The sequence below is a fragment of the Dasypus novemcinctus genome, chromosome 9 (genome assembly GCF_030445035.2).
Source record: "Dasypus novemcinctus isolate mDasNov1 chromosome 9, mDasNov1.1.hap2, whole genome shotgun sequence".
Classification (NCBI taxonomy): Eukaryota; Metazoa; Chordata; class Mammalia; order Cingulata; family Dasypodidae; genus Dasypus; species Dasypus novemcinctus.
In genome coordinates, this window is record NC_080681.1 from 12,529,988 (window position 1) to 12,547,440 (window position 17,453).

Here is a 17,453-nt window from a genome sequence, read left to right on the forward strand (position 1 = left end):
AATCCAGGTGTCCATCAACAGATGAATGGATAAACAAACTGTGGTGTCAACACATGATGGAATATTATGCAGCTGTAAGAAGAAATGAAGTTATGAAGCATATGACAAAACATGGATGAACCTGGAGGACATTATGTTGAGTGAAGCAAGCCAGACAGAAAAGGACAAATACTGGATGACCGTGCTATTATGAACTAAGTGTACTGTGTAAACTCATGGAGTTAATTTCTAGAATATAGGTCACCAGAAAAGGGAATGAGTTTAGAGAATGGAAAGCTGATGGTTAACTTGTGCAGAACTGGTAAAAAGGTTGCATGTTAATCTTTGGAAATGAATAGAAAAGGTGAAAGCACAGCATAATGTTTGTAACTAGCAGCTATTATTGGGTATAAGTGGTTGAAAGGGAAAGACTAAAATCATATGTCTTACTAAAAGGAAAGCTAAAAAATGTAACATGGGACTATATAGCATACAAAACATTTTTTCGGTTTCAAAGAAAAACAGTCATTTATGCAGTATTACCCATATCCATATTCATAGTTCATATGTGGTTTTACTATGCTAGACAGCTATATCAGGCAAAAAAACCCACCCCAAAACATTATGCTAAACCAGATATGAAGTACTACATATTGTATGATTCCATTTACATAAAATATAATGGAAATCTATTTATAAAGATGAAATTAGATGAGTGGTTATACAGGGCTGTGGAAGTACAGAGGGATTAAGAGGTGACTGCTAAGGAGTGTGAGGTTTTTCTTTTTGGAGTAATAAAATTGTTCTAATATTTTTTGTGGTGATGAATGCACAACTCTGAGATTATACTAAAAGCTCTTGATTATAAACTTTGGATAGACTGTGGTATGTGAATATATCTCAATAAAAAACGGGGAAAAAAACAAATACAACCATTATGGTGAGGGAGAGAACACTAGATCATGATTAAGAAAATATGGCTTCTAGTTCTCACAAGTCGCTACTGTGTGACAAGGTGGGTCATTTAATTTTTCCCAGGCCTCAATTTTCACTTAGGAAATTTACACCGGCTATGTTTGTTCTGATAATCAAATAAGCCAATAAGTATAAATGCATCAAACATTTTTTTTTTTTGCTTTGTCTTAGCTTTCTAAACTTGATTTGCCTTAGCAGTTTCCTGCATGCATGTCTCTATCCCAGATGCCATAGAAGTTGTAAGCAAGGAAAGGTGAGAAGAGAGATTCCTTTTCCTGCTATAGATTAGCAAAGATATTAAAAGCTGCAATATCTTTGACAGTATAGATCTACATGAGATTTCCAGAACCATTAATAGTACAAGAAAGCAGAGTTCTGGTTGCAAGGCAAGGCAGCATAGCTGTTCTTTATCCATGATTACACAGATAGAGTATATATAAAAATCATTAAGATGATACCTCATTTTAGCTAGTTTAAATCTTTTCGGCTGTCTCCCTCTCAATTCAAGCAATTGAGCTATCTATATACAAGGGTGATGACTACAACAAAAATAACTTATTGACATAGTTCTTTTTAAAGCTAAACAGTTTATACAAAATAGAAAGGTCACAGGATACATCATGACAATGCAGCTGATTGAATTTCCTTATTTATTAAAGAAAAGAAATTTTGATTAAATTAAAAAATGACAATAAAACTTACAGTTTACCTTGCCATGAAATAAAACTGAGAAAAAAGCTGGCTTTCAGATCATGTATTTATTTAAAAAAATAAAATGGATCAACAAAGTTACCACATTATTCGGCATGCTAACAGGATTTTCCAAGCCCATGAGGGATATCATTTTTTAAGCAATAAAAAAATGACTTCCTCAATAATGTAAAGATAGGAAACTTTTCAATCCATACTATGAGATCTTTATCACTAGTTTCACCACACCAGCTAGGTGAGATTTATCTGTGCCACAAACTGAGCTCCTTAGGAAAGAAAGCTTGAGAATATACTAAATAAGGATATCACTAAAAGATGATTTGTTAAAATTTTAAAACAACCATCTTTTGGCCTTCAAATATTTTACATTGGAAATCTCCCATCACGGGGGATTTGTTCCTCATGACAATTTCATTCTGAATCCAGGATAATTACAAATGGCAATTTTTTCCTGCATGCTTTCTTGGACCAAACCCTGTGTGACAACATGTACAATTTATGGGATGGGACTTGAAATTCCCATTCTCATGAAGGATCGCTAAGGAGTGTTACCAGTAACAAAGAATAAATGGTATACAACATTGATTATTATAAATTATATTTGTTCTTATTCACCCCTTTCTCCTTAATATGTTCAGATTCTTCCTGCAGAAATCAGGAGTTTCCTATATAACACCAATTATATCATTAATGATGATTAGAATGAGCTGTAGAGACCTTGATTCTGAAAACATGTATATGCAGATGAGATGCAATCTGATTGCAGACACTGACACAGTACCGGATCAAATCAAAGAAAGAAAAGACCTAGAAATAAAAAAGAGACTATTAGGTTCTCAAGACATGTTTAGATCTTCCCTAAGCTTCTGGAAAGTAAAGAGGAGTGGCCTCTGACTTTCTTCTCCTCTCCTCAGATATATCTTTGATTCTATACGACTTATTCTCAAGTGTCCTCACAGCCCTTTCCTTTACACCAAAGGTCAACAAAATTTCTTAAAAAAAGAGAGTAAAGGGAAACGGACTTTGGCCCAGTGGTTAGGGCGTCCGTTTACCATATGGGAGGTCCGCGGTTCAAACCCCGGGCCTCCTTAACCCGTGTGGAGCTGGCCCATGCTCAGCGCTGATGCGCGCAAGGAGTGCCATGCCACGCAAGGGTGTCCCCCACGTGGAGCCCCACGCGCAAGGAGTGCGCCCGTGAGGAAAGCCGCCCAGCGAGAAAAGAAAGTGCAGCCTGCCCAGGAATGGCGCCGCCCACACTTCCCGTGCTGCTGACGACAGAAGTGGACAAAGAAACAAGACGCAGCAAATAGACACCAAGAACAGACAACCAGGGGAGTGGGGGGGGGGAAATTAAATAAATAAATAAATCTTAAAAAAAAAAAAAAGAGAGTAAATTATTTTAAGCTTGTGGGTCATACTATCTTTGTCACAAGTGCTCAAGTCTGCCATTGGAGCAGGAGAGTGGTCAGAGATAATACATAAATGAATGAGTACGGCTGTGTTCCCATAGAAGTTTATTTATAAAAATAGTCATTAGCCTATCAGGTTATGTTTACTAACTCCTGCTTTACAAAGTCAGAAGTTTGGAATTTATGAGCCTTGATGGAAGTAGGACTGAGAAGAAAAAATGCAAAAAATGGCTCAAAGACACAGGGAACCCTGACAAAATCCCATATATGTGTTTTCTGACATTCCAAACCATTATGATTATATTCTCTCTCTCTCAGGACTGGCCCCTGAAAGAAAGCAGGTAGCCTCCAAATAATGAAATAAGACATGGTACAATACTTACCAGGGCAATCCAAAGTACAATATATTCATCAATAAAGCTATTAAAATACTGGTCCAAGAACAAAAGCGCTGGACCTATGAATGCTGTGTCATGCAAATGCATTTCACTTTTCGTCATGTGTGCAACCTATGAATAAAACAGAATCAATGATGTAGGCATTTTCATATTAGAGCAACTGTGAACTACAAAGATCAGTATTGTACTCAAATATCAAGTTTCAAGATTTAGCAAGATTTGTTGAATTCCCAAAATTAAAAAAAAAACGATAACAACATGAAGTATGAACTATGCCCCAAAGACAGAGGTCAACTAAGTCCCCCAAACGATGCTTTTCATAAGAATCCTTAATTTGAGTACCAGACTGAGATGGACGAATGCAGATAAACCAAACAATTAAACTGTGGGCAGAAGACAGAAAAGCTGCAGAGGCTCAAAGAACTTTTGGTAATCTCACATTATAACTTCACAAGAGTAAAAACAGCTCCCACCTTGATGTCAAGAGAGTCTGATAGTACAGTAAACTCTAGGACTGCTTAGGAAGCTATAGAATGAAAACTATGCCACAAAACCAAAACAAAATGAAAATTACAAACAAATCAAACCAAACCTTAGGTGCTTACCACAAGCTTATTAGTGATTTTAGCTGATACAAAACCAAATGTCAGTATATAAAGACAGGGGTGCTTTTCAAAAAGCTGAACTGCTGATTTCTTGTAGATCACTGCAGCTAATGTAATCACTGATCCAATATGGAGAAATGGAGAAAGGACACTTGTTCCCTGTACAGAGTGAAGAGAACAGAAGAGTTAATAGTATATTCACTCATCAGATACTACCTATATTGATCTTGTTAAGACAGATCAACTGAAATTTTCAAGAACCTCATGGTACCTGACAGCAAGCAGTATCTGTTAACTGAACACCAGAATGGCTAGTGAAAAGCAGTGGCATGGATTGGTTAGGCACAAACTGAGGATTTCACCTAAGAGGCTGGGCTTATTTTATAAAGCAGGTCATACGTTTTAGGTATATGTGTATATAAGTGTGCATACACACATTTGCATGCATGTGTATATGAGTGCAAATATATGCATATGTGTACATAAATGCATGTATATATAAACGAAACTGAGAAGTTTGGGGCATTGCTGTTTTTTAAGGTTAAGCAGAAACTCTAACCAATACTTTCACACATTTCAAATGAAAAACAAATCAACCAAAAACCAAGTCATAGTGTAAACAACTGCTGGAACTCATAAACCAAGACATACTTACTGCTATCGTTGATCCATTTTTGCCAACACCACCTGTGAAGATTACACGGAAGTAATTTGTACAGGAAAATATGGTCCCTGCTACAGTACAAAGTGCAGGAAAAATTTTCATTTGAATATTCAGCACTGGAATCTTTAATGGGTAGAGAGAGAGAACAATTAAGATATGTACAAACTAAAACAAAAAGACAGTTAACTCCAATATTTGATTCATATTTCCAAATATTCTCAATCTCTTCCAGTTTAGTAAATACTTAAAATAATGGATGATTTCCTCTTTTCCATTATAAGCAATATAGTGAGTTTCAAGAGATGAGGCTATATACATAGAAATTAACCTCACTTCTCCTGACACTACTTTTTAAAAAAATGACTGATCCAACCAAACTAAGAAGGGTTCAAATGTAATCGAGAGGTCTGGCAACAGTGAGCCAGGCTGTCTTCTGGCCTTCTCGTAAAAGGAGTGTGTACCTTGCCTTTTTTTGTGTGCATTTTAAAAACTGTCTTCTGGCCTATTTGTAAAAGGTATGTACCTTGCCTTTTTTCTTTGTGTATTTAAAAAATTCTACCTCTAACCCTGCAGTTCATTATTAATTGCTGTGAGAGACAGTGTTGAGCATAAAAGAGAAATTTTGCAATTAGATAAAAAAAATCTGCAAATGGAGAATGAAAGATAAAAGTTCTACTCAGAAGAGTTTCCAACTCCAAATTGTTAGGATACAGGCAGCTGGTAAAAGCAAAGGGCAACTAAGAAGGCATTTATATACAGGAGAAAAACATGTCAAGTACAAACTAACAGGGACAGCTCTACAATTATGTATCCAAAATTTTAACAATGTTTTCTTATAGTATTCTGAAGATGTGAATTCGTTTACCTAATGAGAGGCTGAGTGGATCGAGATCATATACTCAATTATGCAAGCACAATACCCATCATTTAAAATGGAATACACTTCTAGTGAAATGTTTAATCATTTAAGATTCTCTTCCGTTTTGCACTCCCCTTTAGCTTTTCTGAAGCCTCAAATTTTGTAAAAAAAAGTGATATTTTCTAGTTTGCTGAAATAAATGACTATAGGAACAGGATTCCAAAAGCCCACAATGGTTTAGGGGAATGAGTTCTTACAAAAAATTTTTTTAAATTAGAACTCTCTATACTTTTAAGCATTGTCATCTACTTTTACTTTTAAAATCAAAGAGGAAACATGACATTTCCTATTTTTTGTATGTATAAACCCTCAGTAAAATCGGCAAATTTTAAATGGCCCATTTCTCGAAAATTCTAAAGAAATCAGCTTGTATATACAACTCTATGACCTCATGCCAAACTGCAGGTCTAAAAAATATATATTGAAATCAATGGTTTAAACAGTGTTTAATTTTCTAAAATGAAATAGGTCAACTTAAAAATTAAGTCCAGCACTTTACAGAGCATCCTAAGTTTTGTCTTCTTCCTTCCCTAACTAATCTCTAACTCCCACACACCAAATTCAAAACTTGTTTTCAATACAGGAGAAAATCAATACCCTGGTTGCTTTGAACTCAAATAGATTTTTCTGCTCCAGTTCAGGGAACTAGGGGCATGACAATCTAAATCTGAGGCACCTGGCTGAAATTCAATACTCTGGCCAGTTTTCTAACTCCCACCCCCTTTGTTTCTTCTTCAGAAAGACAAAGGACCTCTCTGGCAAAGGGAGAAATACTACACTCTCCCAGATTCCAGAAGAAGCATTAATCCATTACAGGGGCATTCCTGTATTAGAGCTGGGGTACTAAAGGAGTGCCAACTTGTTTTAACACAGTAATCAGTGCCACAAATGTAGTAAATGAGCATCAAAACTGTATTTTTAATTTGGTGACATTGTTTTAGGATCATGGAAATCGTTGTCCTTTGAAAGAATAAATAGATAACATTAGAAAAGCTGGAAAAACGTCTTGGACCACAAAGCAAGCAAGCAAGCAAGCAAGCAAGTTATAGACCTAGCAAGTATAACATTCTTACGGTTCTCATCACTTCTGTCACATATGATAACCATGCACACCAAATCATTAGCAACTGAGAGCAGGATTTTGTTTGATTTTTCTATTTCCTCTTGAGTTCTGATATTGTAGGCGTAGGTATATTGATACATTTGTTGGATAAAAGAAAGTCTTTTCCCTCACTCTTACTCTCCTCCCACACTCAAAATCAAAAAAGATGGGCACATTCTGCTTTTCTCAATCTTGTTCTTTCGGCAGCATCCCTTGTGGAACTCAACCAAGATGGCCAAAGTGCATCTACCCTATAGAAATAGCCAGAGAGCTGTACTGAAGTCACCTTTATCTCAGGTCTACACACAGCTTCTGTGGTCTTTGAGACTCAGGGATAATAAAAATTTCCCTGGATGATGGGGTCTACCTTAGAGCCAAAGGAAAACCCTCTGGATTCATGCCAAGAAATGACGTACCCAGGCCATATAAATCTAATCTAATGCATTTTTTAAGAAGTTTAGAGATGGGGGGCGGAAAACACCTTAAATTCTCAACACCTTTACAAGACATTATGTTTTGTTTCAACTGTTTGGGTTTTCGCAGAATTCAGCTATTATGCTGTTAAGACTTGTTTTCCTATGGGCATAATAAAATTTCCTTACAGGTGTTATAAATTTCAGTAGAAATAGTATTGCTTTGGGGGAGAGGGGAGTACTGGGGATAGAACCTAGGACCTTATACATGTGAAATAGGCACTCAACCACTGAGCTCCACTCGCTCCCCAAAATGTTCTTTTTTTTTCCCCAGAAGGTACTGAGGACCTCATACATGTGAAGTAGGCACTCAACCACTGGGCTATACCTGCTCCACAGAAATGGTATCATTTTGAGATTACTCTCCTCCAGAGAGTGTGGGATTGCCTGTTTGTTAATATAATACAAATTTGATCCTCATTACTCATGGATTTCATCATTGCAAATCTGCCTACTCACTAAAATTTATTTTTAAGCCCCAAACAAATACTGGTGCTGTTTTTAGAAAAGATTTTATTTATTTCTCCCTATCCCTTGTTGTTTTTCACTTGCTGTGTCTGTTCATCTTCATTGTTTCTTTAGGAGGCACTGGGAGCAGGACCTAACACCTCTTATGTGGGAGGGAGGTGCTTAATTGCTTGAGCTGCTTCTGTTCCCTACTTTGTTGTGTTTCTCATTAGGTTTTTCCTCCTTGTATCTCCTGTGCATCAGCTCGCTGTCTTCTTTAGGAGGCACTGGGAACCTCTGCTCCCTGCTTTACTGGATATCTCATTATATTTTTTCTTCTTGTGTATCTTGTTGTGTCAGCTTGCCAATCTACCCATTGCACTAGCTTGCTGTCTTCTTTAGGTGGCACCAGGATCTGAACCAGCGACCTCCCGTGTGGTAGACAAGGAGCCCAGTCACCTGAGCCACTGGTGATGCTTTTGTGGTCATTGGCAGACGTGCAGAGTGGTGAAAAATTTGAGTCACCAAGGCACACGTTCCCAGCTGAGGCTGAATAAGGTGAAGCTCTGCTTTCTTACTGAAGCATTCATACTGTAAACAAGTGTCCTTTTTATGGTATATTTAGTGCCATGCTTTTTGCATTTTTGTGTTACTTGTTGGTGTTTTCAGTGTTTAAAATGGCCCCCAAGCTTGGTGGTACAGTGCTATCTAGTGTTCCTAAATGTAAAAAAGTTTTGAGGTGCCTTAGGAGAAAATACATGTGTGTTAGATGAGCTTGGTTCAGGCATGAGTTATAGTGCTGCTGGCCATGAGTTCAATGCTAATGAATAAACAATATATATTAAATAAGGTGTTTTTAATAAAACAGTAACATACATAAATCAATGTTATGTTTTGACTGGTTGGTAAAAAATGTTTTGGCCATTGGCTTGCAGAAACCTAATCCTATTATTTGTTCTAAGAGCAATCAATCAGTAATTCACCAATTCAGTGTTCATGATGATTTAACTATTAATAGCTGTAACTGCTGCAAATAATGACAACTGACTGTAAATGAAGTACACTAAAATACAGCAAATATTAACTTAATTACCAGTCCCCACCTAGTGTCTTAGGAAAATCACCATGTCTGCATTATTTAAGCGTAGGGGCACTTCTAAAGTTTTTTAGTTCAAGGATGAGATGCAAATAAGTTATATTAAATAGTAACTCTTCAGTCCTACTTAAGGAATCCTGAAACTTTACCTGTAGTAACCCATTTAATGCCCATGATAACCTTATGAGCTAGGTATTATTACCATCCTAGTTTTACAGAGGAGGAAGCCAAGAATGTGTATTTGGAAGGGTGATTACATTTCAAGTCCAGCTGAAAAACAGTCTTGGTTGTTAAAATAAATCTTATGGTACTAATTTCAAAAAGCATTTATCCTGTTTTAAGGCCAGAATTAATTTACTATCCCAAATTTGTTACGCAGCTTCAAGCAAATGACAGAAAAACTAGTAGACTCACATAATTCAGAATGAAAATAAAGGATCTGATTTAATACTGTCACTGGTTAGTTACCTTGCTACACTACTTGTTTCCTCATCTGTAAAATAATGACAATAACAACTCAGATTCTCAACGGCCTTCAGAGATCATAGCCCTGCAATGAAACTAACGTACCACATAACTCCAAGTACTAAAATTCACCAGGCGGTAAACAGAAGTTTGTGTCCTACCTTGCTGTGACTTTCCATTTTCAGAAAGAGTAAAATAATTTTATACATTACCCTTAAACTGGATTATATTGCATGAGAAAATTCAAGCAAATGACATAGCATGCATTATACAATATACAACAATGCAAACAAAGTTACCATAGATTGCCAAAAAGGTGGTCCTCCAATCACTGCCAGCAAATGCATGATTATTATGAAGATTTGCACTTCAGTCACATCAATTCTGATTAGGTATAAAAAGCCAAAAAAGCAGAATTACTCAAAACAATTTCAAGTTAATTACTTGCAAGCTTAGCAGCATTCCTCTATCATGCACAATAGAAAAAAAACTCAAAATATTGAGGAAAAGGGAAAAGGAAGTGTCAAAAATTGGTTATGAGCAAAATCAAATAAAATCGAAGGCCTTTTAATTTGATGAATTTCACAGAGCAATAAAAACCCCTCCACTCCAAAGGAAATTTCTGATTCACTGAAGTTGGGCTGAAACTATAGCTTCACCTTTCCCACCAAAAAAATTAAAGATTAAAAAAATTTTTTTAAAAAGGCAGGGGAGGGGATTTATTTTGAGTGTCAAGGAGAAAATTATATCACACTGCTACATAATATGAAATCCTGAAGTATTAAATGGAAGAAATAATGAACTTTCACAAAAGTAATATAAATTACTCAGACCTTGCAAACTTACTGCCCTTTAGATATCTTCTATTAAATGCCTCCCATAGTATTCGTATGAAAAAAAGATTCACCCAATTCTTAATAAAATTCTTATTCTTACTAGGCAAACTACCTTAAGATTCCTGGAAGAACATACTGAAAGCAGCCAAGAGTTAGCTTTAGGGTTGCTGAAAATGATCTCATAGTGGAGAAGAGACAAACAAACCTGATGCAAAAACAGGGCAGTAGAAATTAGAAGTCTGAAAGTCTGAAAAAAAAGGGCAAAAAGATTGAGGAGAAGAGTAAAATTTGGTGTTCCCTTCCTGTTGTAGACAGTGCTTTGTATAATCTTATGATTATCACTATCTGATAATTTAATCCAAGTTCCTTTTAATTTTGAGAATTTATCCTACAGATAAGCTTATACCAAATGTTTGTACAGGGCTATTCCATTCTGGTATTATTTATAAGAGCAAAATTTTTTTAAAAGTTTCTCAATAAGGGAGTGGTTACATCAATTATGGTACTTCCATGTAATGGAGTATTTTGAAACTTTTGAAAAGAATGAAGCAATTCCTTACAGCTATGACATATTAAGTGAAAAGCTGCAGACTAGTGTATATTGCCACTTTTTGTGCAAATGAGAAAAATAGTATTCTATTTTTATTTTTGCCATTAAATGCATAACAAATTTCTGGGAGGATACATTACAAACTAAGAACAGTGATTACCTTGGGGAAGACAGCGTAGAAACTGGGTAGAGGGACAATAACGATGGGAAGGAGACTCTTCACAGTATGCCAATTTTTATTATGATAGTTTTTGAACAAAGTGAATAATAATTCACCCAAGAACGACATTAAAAAAAAAAAGGTAATCCGTTTAAGAACAGCAGGAAACAAGAGTAAGGGGGTTCAATTCCCAGAGCATATAACAGAGCCCCATTTCTCAAACTGATACTTAAAGCAGATAATCTATAATGTGAGATTAAGCTCTCATGCTCATAATAAATAATGGGGTTGAACTCAGTCTCTAGCAACTAAAAAAACTGATCTTTGCTGAAGAATGTTTTTTAAACAGAAGTTTATTAACCTGCAAACATACAGTGATGTTGTCATCTTGATATACACATTTATTAAAAAAAAAAAAGGACTGCATTAGGCTAAAAAGAATCTGTAGAGCTGACCTGGTGAGTGGTGTTGCCAATAAGGGGGATTAGACTCAGTAGAAGACTCAGGAGACTAAGCAGGTGTCAAAGATGATCGACTCTGTCCTGGGTGGAGGAGGGCAGACATCTTACAACATTTTGCTGGACATATGAAGTAGCCTTTTGGAAGGGGAAGGGCCAGAAGTATAGAATTACAAAATAAAAATGGAGGGAACCTCATGCAATTAATCTTGTATTGTGGATGAATGTAAGAGAATAGAAAACATGAGAAATCTTTAGAAAGCCCCGAACTGGGATTCCTAGGAAAGGTTTTATGGAGTATTCTATTTGGAAATTTTGGAAGACAGAATTTTCTAAATCATTCAAGATACTGTCATTATATTTCAATTAATAATGCCTTAATGTTAGGAGAGAGGACCAGGCAAAATTTACTTACCAGTTGGTAATTAATTAGGAATACTTTCCTTGTTTCCTTATGTGATTTAGAGTAATCCTCTGAACTCTGGGATGAGCCCCTCTTGCTCTCACAAAGCTGAATCACAAAAACTGCCTATAACACTCCTGGAGGTGGGGCTCTCACCTCCACAGTTAATGAAAAAGGTGAAGGTGTGAGGCAATTCCCTGGGACAGGGACTAGAGCAAGCTAAGAGGGGAGAGATGGCAAAAGTGATTAAGAATGAACAAGAGTATGATTCTGTTTACAAGAGAGTTACTTATATGATAGCCCATTTTCCCCCTTTTCCACTAACAAATCTATCACCATAGGCTGAAGTTACTGGAACACATATTAGGAGGAGAGTCATTTTAATCTTTCTGGCCATGGAGGAAAGAAATAACTATTTAGAAGACAGACTAGCATATATTATATAAAGGGAAGGAATTTGGGATTTGTGTAATTACCTCCTTTTTTAAAATTATGATTTTTAAAATGGAGAGTTCAAGTGTTGGGACTATTCCTCAAAAATAAAAAAATAAACTTACCACTACCACTGCCACCACCAAAACAGAAACCCCTTCAAATAGTCCTCAAAAAGAAGCAAGGCATATGGTGGTGGTGGAAGAGTACTGCCAAACACCAGAATGAATTAAAAAATTATGGGAAAACAACTTATATCTAAAGCATTAGATTTCCACTGCCTAAAAGTTTCAGAGGGGGAAAATTAAATGATACAAAAATTTTTCTGTAACCATGAAGGCATTTAAACATTTAATTGGTTTTGCTTTAAGATGATATTCTATTTCTATTTTATTTTGGTTTAGATTGGCAAAGGACAAAAAGGATTCTCCATATTTTAAAAGTGACAGAGGAGAGTTGCCACTTCAATCTAAATGAGCTAATAACTATGAGGAAAATATGACTGTTTTGAAAGTTTCGTTTCTATTTCTCAGTGTGCAGAGAAATATCTAATAAATGTATTTGGTCTGAATGCAAACGAGACTCAGTATTAATCTAAGGATGTGAAGAGATGAAGTGACATTCTGTGAGAGTTGATAAGCATGTTAATTATCCTTTTCCAGAACTTTTTATGCCTTTCTCTTCTAAAATCAGAAATAAGACAATGTAATCTTTTTTATATGTGGCATATGCATTTCAAGACATACTAGCAGTTAATTTGTAAACACAAATGTTTTTTGTTGAACTATAAATAGTAAATATAATTCTGCTGTAATTTGGGTTAGCTATTTATTAGCTAGGTTAACACAGACTATGGACTAGGGATAAATTTACCACCATGCCAAAGAAACTGTATTATTTGGCTTGTGAGCTATTATTTTAAGAAGAAATATTTTGTCTGAAAAGTCATCATTTGAAGGTGTCTTGAATCCTAGGGCAATTGATAAACCACAGATTTTACAATTATTTTTAAGTGGATCTGAATTTCTGAAAAAATTAGGTGTAACTAGAGCACGGCACTGTATACTTTACCAGAAATACAAAGGGCGTGGGAGGTGTTGGGGAGTGGAATGAAGATGAGCCTTGAAATGGAACATACTACCTTCCAAAATTTTACTTTCTACTTTTGATAGGGGGCAAAGTGGTCGTGGCAGGCTTAGATTAATGTTAAATAACAATAAATGTACAGTTAAGTGATAACCGTGATATATATATATCTTTTTCCTTTCTTTTTTTTTTTTTGAGGTACATGGGATTGAACCTGGGACCTTGTATGTGGGAAGCCAGAGCTCAACCACTGAGCCACATCAACTACCTCGAATTTTTATTTTCATTTGTTTGCTTGTTGTTTGTTTCTGTTTTTTTTTAGGAGGCACCAGGGATGGACCGAACCATTTGGGAAGCAGGTATTCAACCGCCTGAGCCACATCTGCTCTCCCCATATTATTTTTAAGATAAGTGTTATGTATAGAGAAAACAGACAATTCTAGGCATCTATTTATGCTATAAGCTGAATTGATAAAAACAGCATCTTTTAGTATTATTACATACTACATGAATGACAATATGGATCTTCAGATTATCTCAACAGACTAAAAAGAAAAATGCCCACAGATTAACTTCGAGTAAGAGAAAAAAAAATAGATCCACATACTAGAATAGAGTAAGTCCTCTAACATAAGAGGAACTAGAATTTTAAGAGCCACCCTATTCTGATTATCTTTGGAAAACAGGAGAAAAGAACTGGAAGGAGAATCCTCTCACCTCATTTAGTAACAATCTTGGAGTTAAATAAAGGGATCATGGCTTATTCTTCCTCTCAAACTAGCACAATCAATTCTAGAAGAAATCTTGGAAGTTACTGGGAATTACTAATCTAGATCTTAAAATTAATATTTTAATAATGATAATAAACACTTACTGTAGGACCTGGAGTTAGCCCTTTTAATCTTTACAACTACCTAGGAGTTAGGAAATACTATCATCATTTATAGATGAGAAAATTCAGTCAGAGTGGTTAAATGACTTTTTCAACGTTACAGATGTAAGAAGTAAAAGAGCCCTGAAAAAAATTCAGAGTGTAGTTCCTATGCTTTGTTAAAACTCTTTTAATTTCTAGCTTCCCAATCAATTGGGGGCAAACACTTAACATAAGCCTTTAACTTGCTATTGCTAAGATGTCTATACATTTCAGGATGGTAGCTGTAAGATGCTAACACAATTTTACTTGAAATACTAGAATACATCAGGCAATAGCTGGCCAAGGAAGTTTAGATGGTAATAAATAAATGAGAAAGAACAACTCTTTCTGAAGCTTATTTTTCCCCTGAACTTTGGAAAAACAAGTACACCTATCAATCAATTTCATTTCAAGGATCAAATCAGTTAAGTAAATATCAAAAGCAAAAGCAAATCTTTGCAAGCTGGCAAATGATAATAGTGAAGATAGTAGAGAGTAAATGTTTTAAAAAATGTTTTTCATGATGTTAAAATGCATTTGTTTCCAGAAACATTTTAATAGTTCTATTAATACAGAGTATTTTGATACCATAAAGAAACAAGGTGAAAGTAATAAGCAATACAGTGAGTACTGCAATTAATTTCATTAAGAACACAGGGGAAGAAGAACATTGGTAAATATAGTCAATAAAAATTAAAAATGAACTATCAAAGAATATCATTCTAGACAAGTGCAGTGAGCACAAAGCTATATGTTTCTGGGGGAAAAAAACAAACCAAAAAGGGTAAGGGGAAAGGGCTGCTGAGGGCAACACATCCTGAACACTGCACATTTTTCTAGCCTATTAGAGGATCCCATAAATAGTTATGCAAAATATATTGTGAATTCAATTCAAAAAGGGCTTTAGTTTTGTTACTAAACCAAATCTATAGTAATTCCCAGTATTTTTCCCATTTCAAGTTTATATGGAAAAAGGATACAGATATAACTGTCATTATTGTTTCCAGATTTATCACTATGGTCACTGAATAAATGGATTAACCACTCTGCAAAATAACAAAATATGTACTCTGCTACCAAGAGATTTACCATTTCTATAACATTATAGAAGCAATATGAAAATGTTTATAATTATTTTGGGGGGAATGAGTAAGGCAAAGTACAATGTAGAAAGTCCAGCCTTATGTTGCTAGAATATCAGGTTTTCGTATGAACACTCTCCAACATGCCCTGAACATCAAAATAAATGGAATCTAAGCTCTGTTTTACTTGTAATAACATATTACAATTTCATATTACAGTGTGAAGGGTTCTGGGCTATCCCATTGGGAAAATATTTCCTAATAAATCTTTTTGAACTTTTAAAAGCCAAAAGGTGAAAATTACAACTGTAATATGAGGAAAAAGATATATTACTTAAACTTAGTCCTCTGTTAAGGGAACACGTATTTACACCTCACCAAAAAAAAGAAGAGAAAAAAAAATTTTTAAACGTGTTTGAAGGATGATGATAGGGATAAGAAATGCTAAGGATACTTAGTTTTGAAAGCACAATTTAGAAAGGAAAACAGTGAACAAAACAAATAGAAATGAGAATAGTTTTTAGCATTAATTTTTAAAGAAAAACCAAGATCACTGAAAACCCAAGCAGACTAGTACTAGCTTGCTTTAAGGATATGTTAAAGCAATTAGAATAAGAATCTTTCCTACATTAATTATCTAAGTTAATTAAGTAAAACTGTGCTTGTTATCTTCTGTTTTCAAAATAGAAATAGAAAAAAATCTATTTAATGGTGGAAAGGTAATTGTTTTAAAAAAACATTACATACAGCAAAAAATGTTATTAGGTACAGCAGGTAAACAGGACAAAAGAATTTTTTTTTGGTATCAAATCACTGGAAATACTACTTGTTAAAAAAATTGCTTAAAAGGGTGGATTTTTATTGCCCTATTATTTATTTTAAAATATTTGTTTTCTAATAACCTGTTTGTGAAACACCACCAGGAAGACTTTTGAGTTTTCACTTTTTAATTACTCTGTGCATGACAAAGGTGCTGACTTGATTGAATTCACGCCATTGTTCATTGGGCAGCAAGGATATTCTAACGGTTACCGTGAAGTTCCAGAACCAAGGCCCCAGGGTTCCTGTGAGAAGCTGGAATATTATAATTATGATCTGGGTCTCTGTAACATCAAATCTATGCACAGGGAAACAAACATTTCACAATAACTTTATTTAGAGTTTTTGCTAAGGAGTAGGTAGCAAAAACAGATTTAAAAGGTAGCATTCTCCTTATAAAGACACCAAAGTTTCAATGATACAACTTATACAGTACTACTGTTATCCTTATACATACAGGTATACTTCTTAACCAAATTAAAACAATAGAAAGGTTAAAAAATTTAAACTGTAATACAGTGAATAAATGACTTGCAGATAAGCAGATGGAACACCGATACTAAATATGCAGTTGCTTACCAATTCCCTAGAAGTTGTGGCTACCACTTGGCCAGTAATCCTATCATTTGTGATACAGGTCCATTCTGTGCCTTTACTATATCCAAATTTCTCTGTGGCTAAGACTGCTTCTCAGAAGACTCGATGTACAGTCATTTATGTGTTTGAGAACCCCATCATCATTTTGCAACCCATTCAGCTGCCCCAAACCTTATCATACTTCCACCTCCGCTATCTCAGAAAATGACACATGTACGTAGAAAGGAAGTGAGGAAGGATCTAGCCTAGAGTAACTTTCTTTTGGATATGGTTAGGGCAAAAGCCAAACTGGCCACCTGCTTGTTTTCTTTCCTGATAAGCACTAGAGGAGAATCTTTTCCTTTTTCCTCTTACTCTTTCCTCAATTTTCCACCAGCATCGTAACTGTCTACTAGATTGGATTAGTTTATTAGTGGTCAAGCTGAGGGAACATCCAGTACAACCACTAAAGAAGTTTTGGAACACAGATGCTGACAGAAAAAAAGAGCTGAGGAGTGTTAATTGGATATATAAAGTCCATGATTTTACTCAATGATCTGAAACCCAAACTGCAATCTAGGCTATACATTTAAACAAAAATTGAGAGTTGGTTGTTTGAAGATACTATTTATAACAATTTGATAAAATTAAATGGGCAGAACTGGGGCCCAAATGAATGAGAATCATTGCTGAGAGAAAACATAAACAGGGAACTACAAACTAAAAGGAAAATCTGATATTTAATAATTCACTGATAAATCTTAACCATTTAAAAATATGCAGATCCTATAGAGGCATTCAATGGGAAATTTCCTAATCTTTAACCACAAAAAGTGGATTATATATGATGAGACAACATTTTCTAATTACTAGGAAGACAAACTGGATTTGTCAG

General features: G+C 35.2%; 1 protein-coding gene across 4 annotated transcripts in view; it reads right to left on the reverse strand.

Moving 5' to 3' along the window:
* Positions 1-1,693: 1,693 nt before the first annotated feature.
* The window catches only part of CEPT1 (choline/ethanolamine phosphotransferase 1), a 35,254-nt gene continuing 19,494 nt past the window's right edge, over positions 1,694-17,453 (reverse strand). For 3 of the 4 annotated variants that reach the window (XM_058303059.2, XM_058303057.1, XM_058303056.2), the window contains exons 5-9: positions 9,543-9,627; positions 4,733-4,864; positions 4,078-4,236; positions 3,458-3,583; positions 1,694-2,472 (exon numbers count right to left, since the gene is read on the reverse strand). In XM_058303059.2, coding sequence (XP_058159042.1) covers positions 2,353-2,472; positions 3,458-3,583; positions 4,078-4,236; positions 4,733-4,864; positions 9,543-9,627 — 622 coding nt within the window. In that variant the 3' untranslated portion in view covers positions 1,694-2,352. Of the gene's footprint in view, positions 2,473-3,457; positions 3,584-4,077; positions 4,237-4,732; positions 4,865-9,542; positions 9,628-16,195; positions 16,281-17,453 lie in introns of all 4 variants that reach the window. The other variant, XM_058303058.2, reaches the window with a different exon arrangement.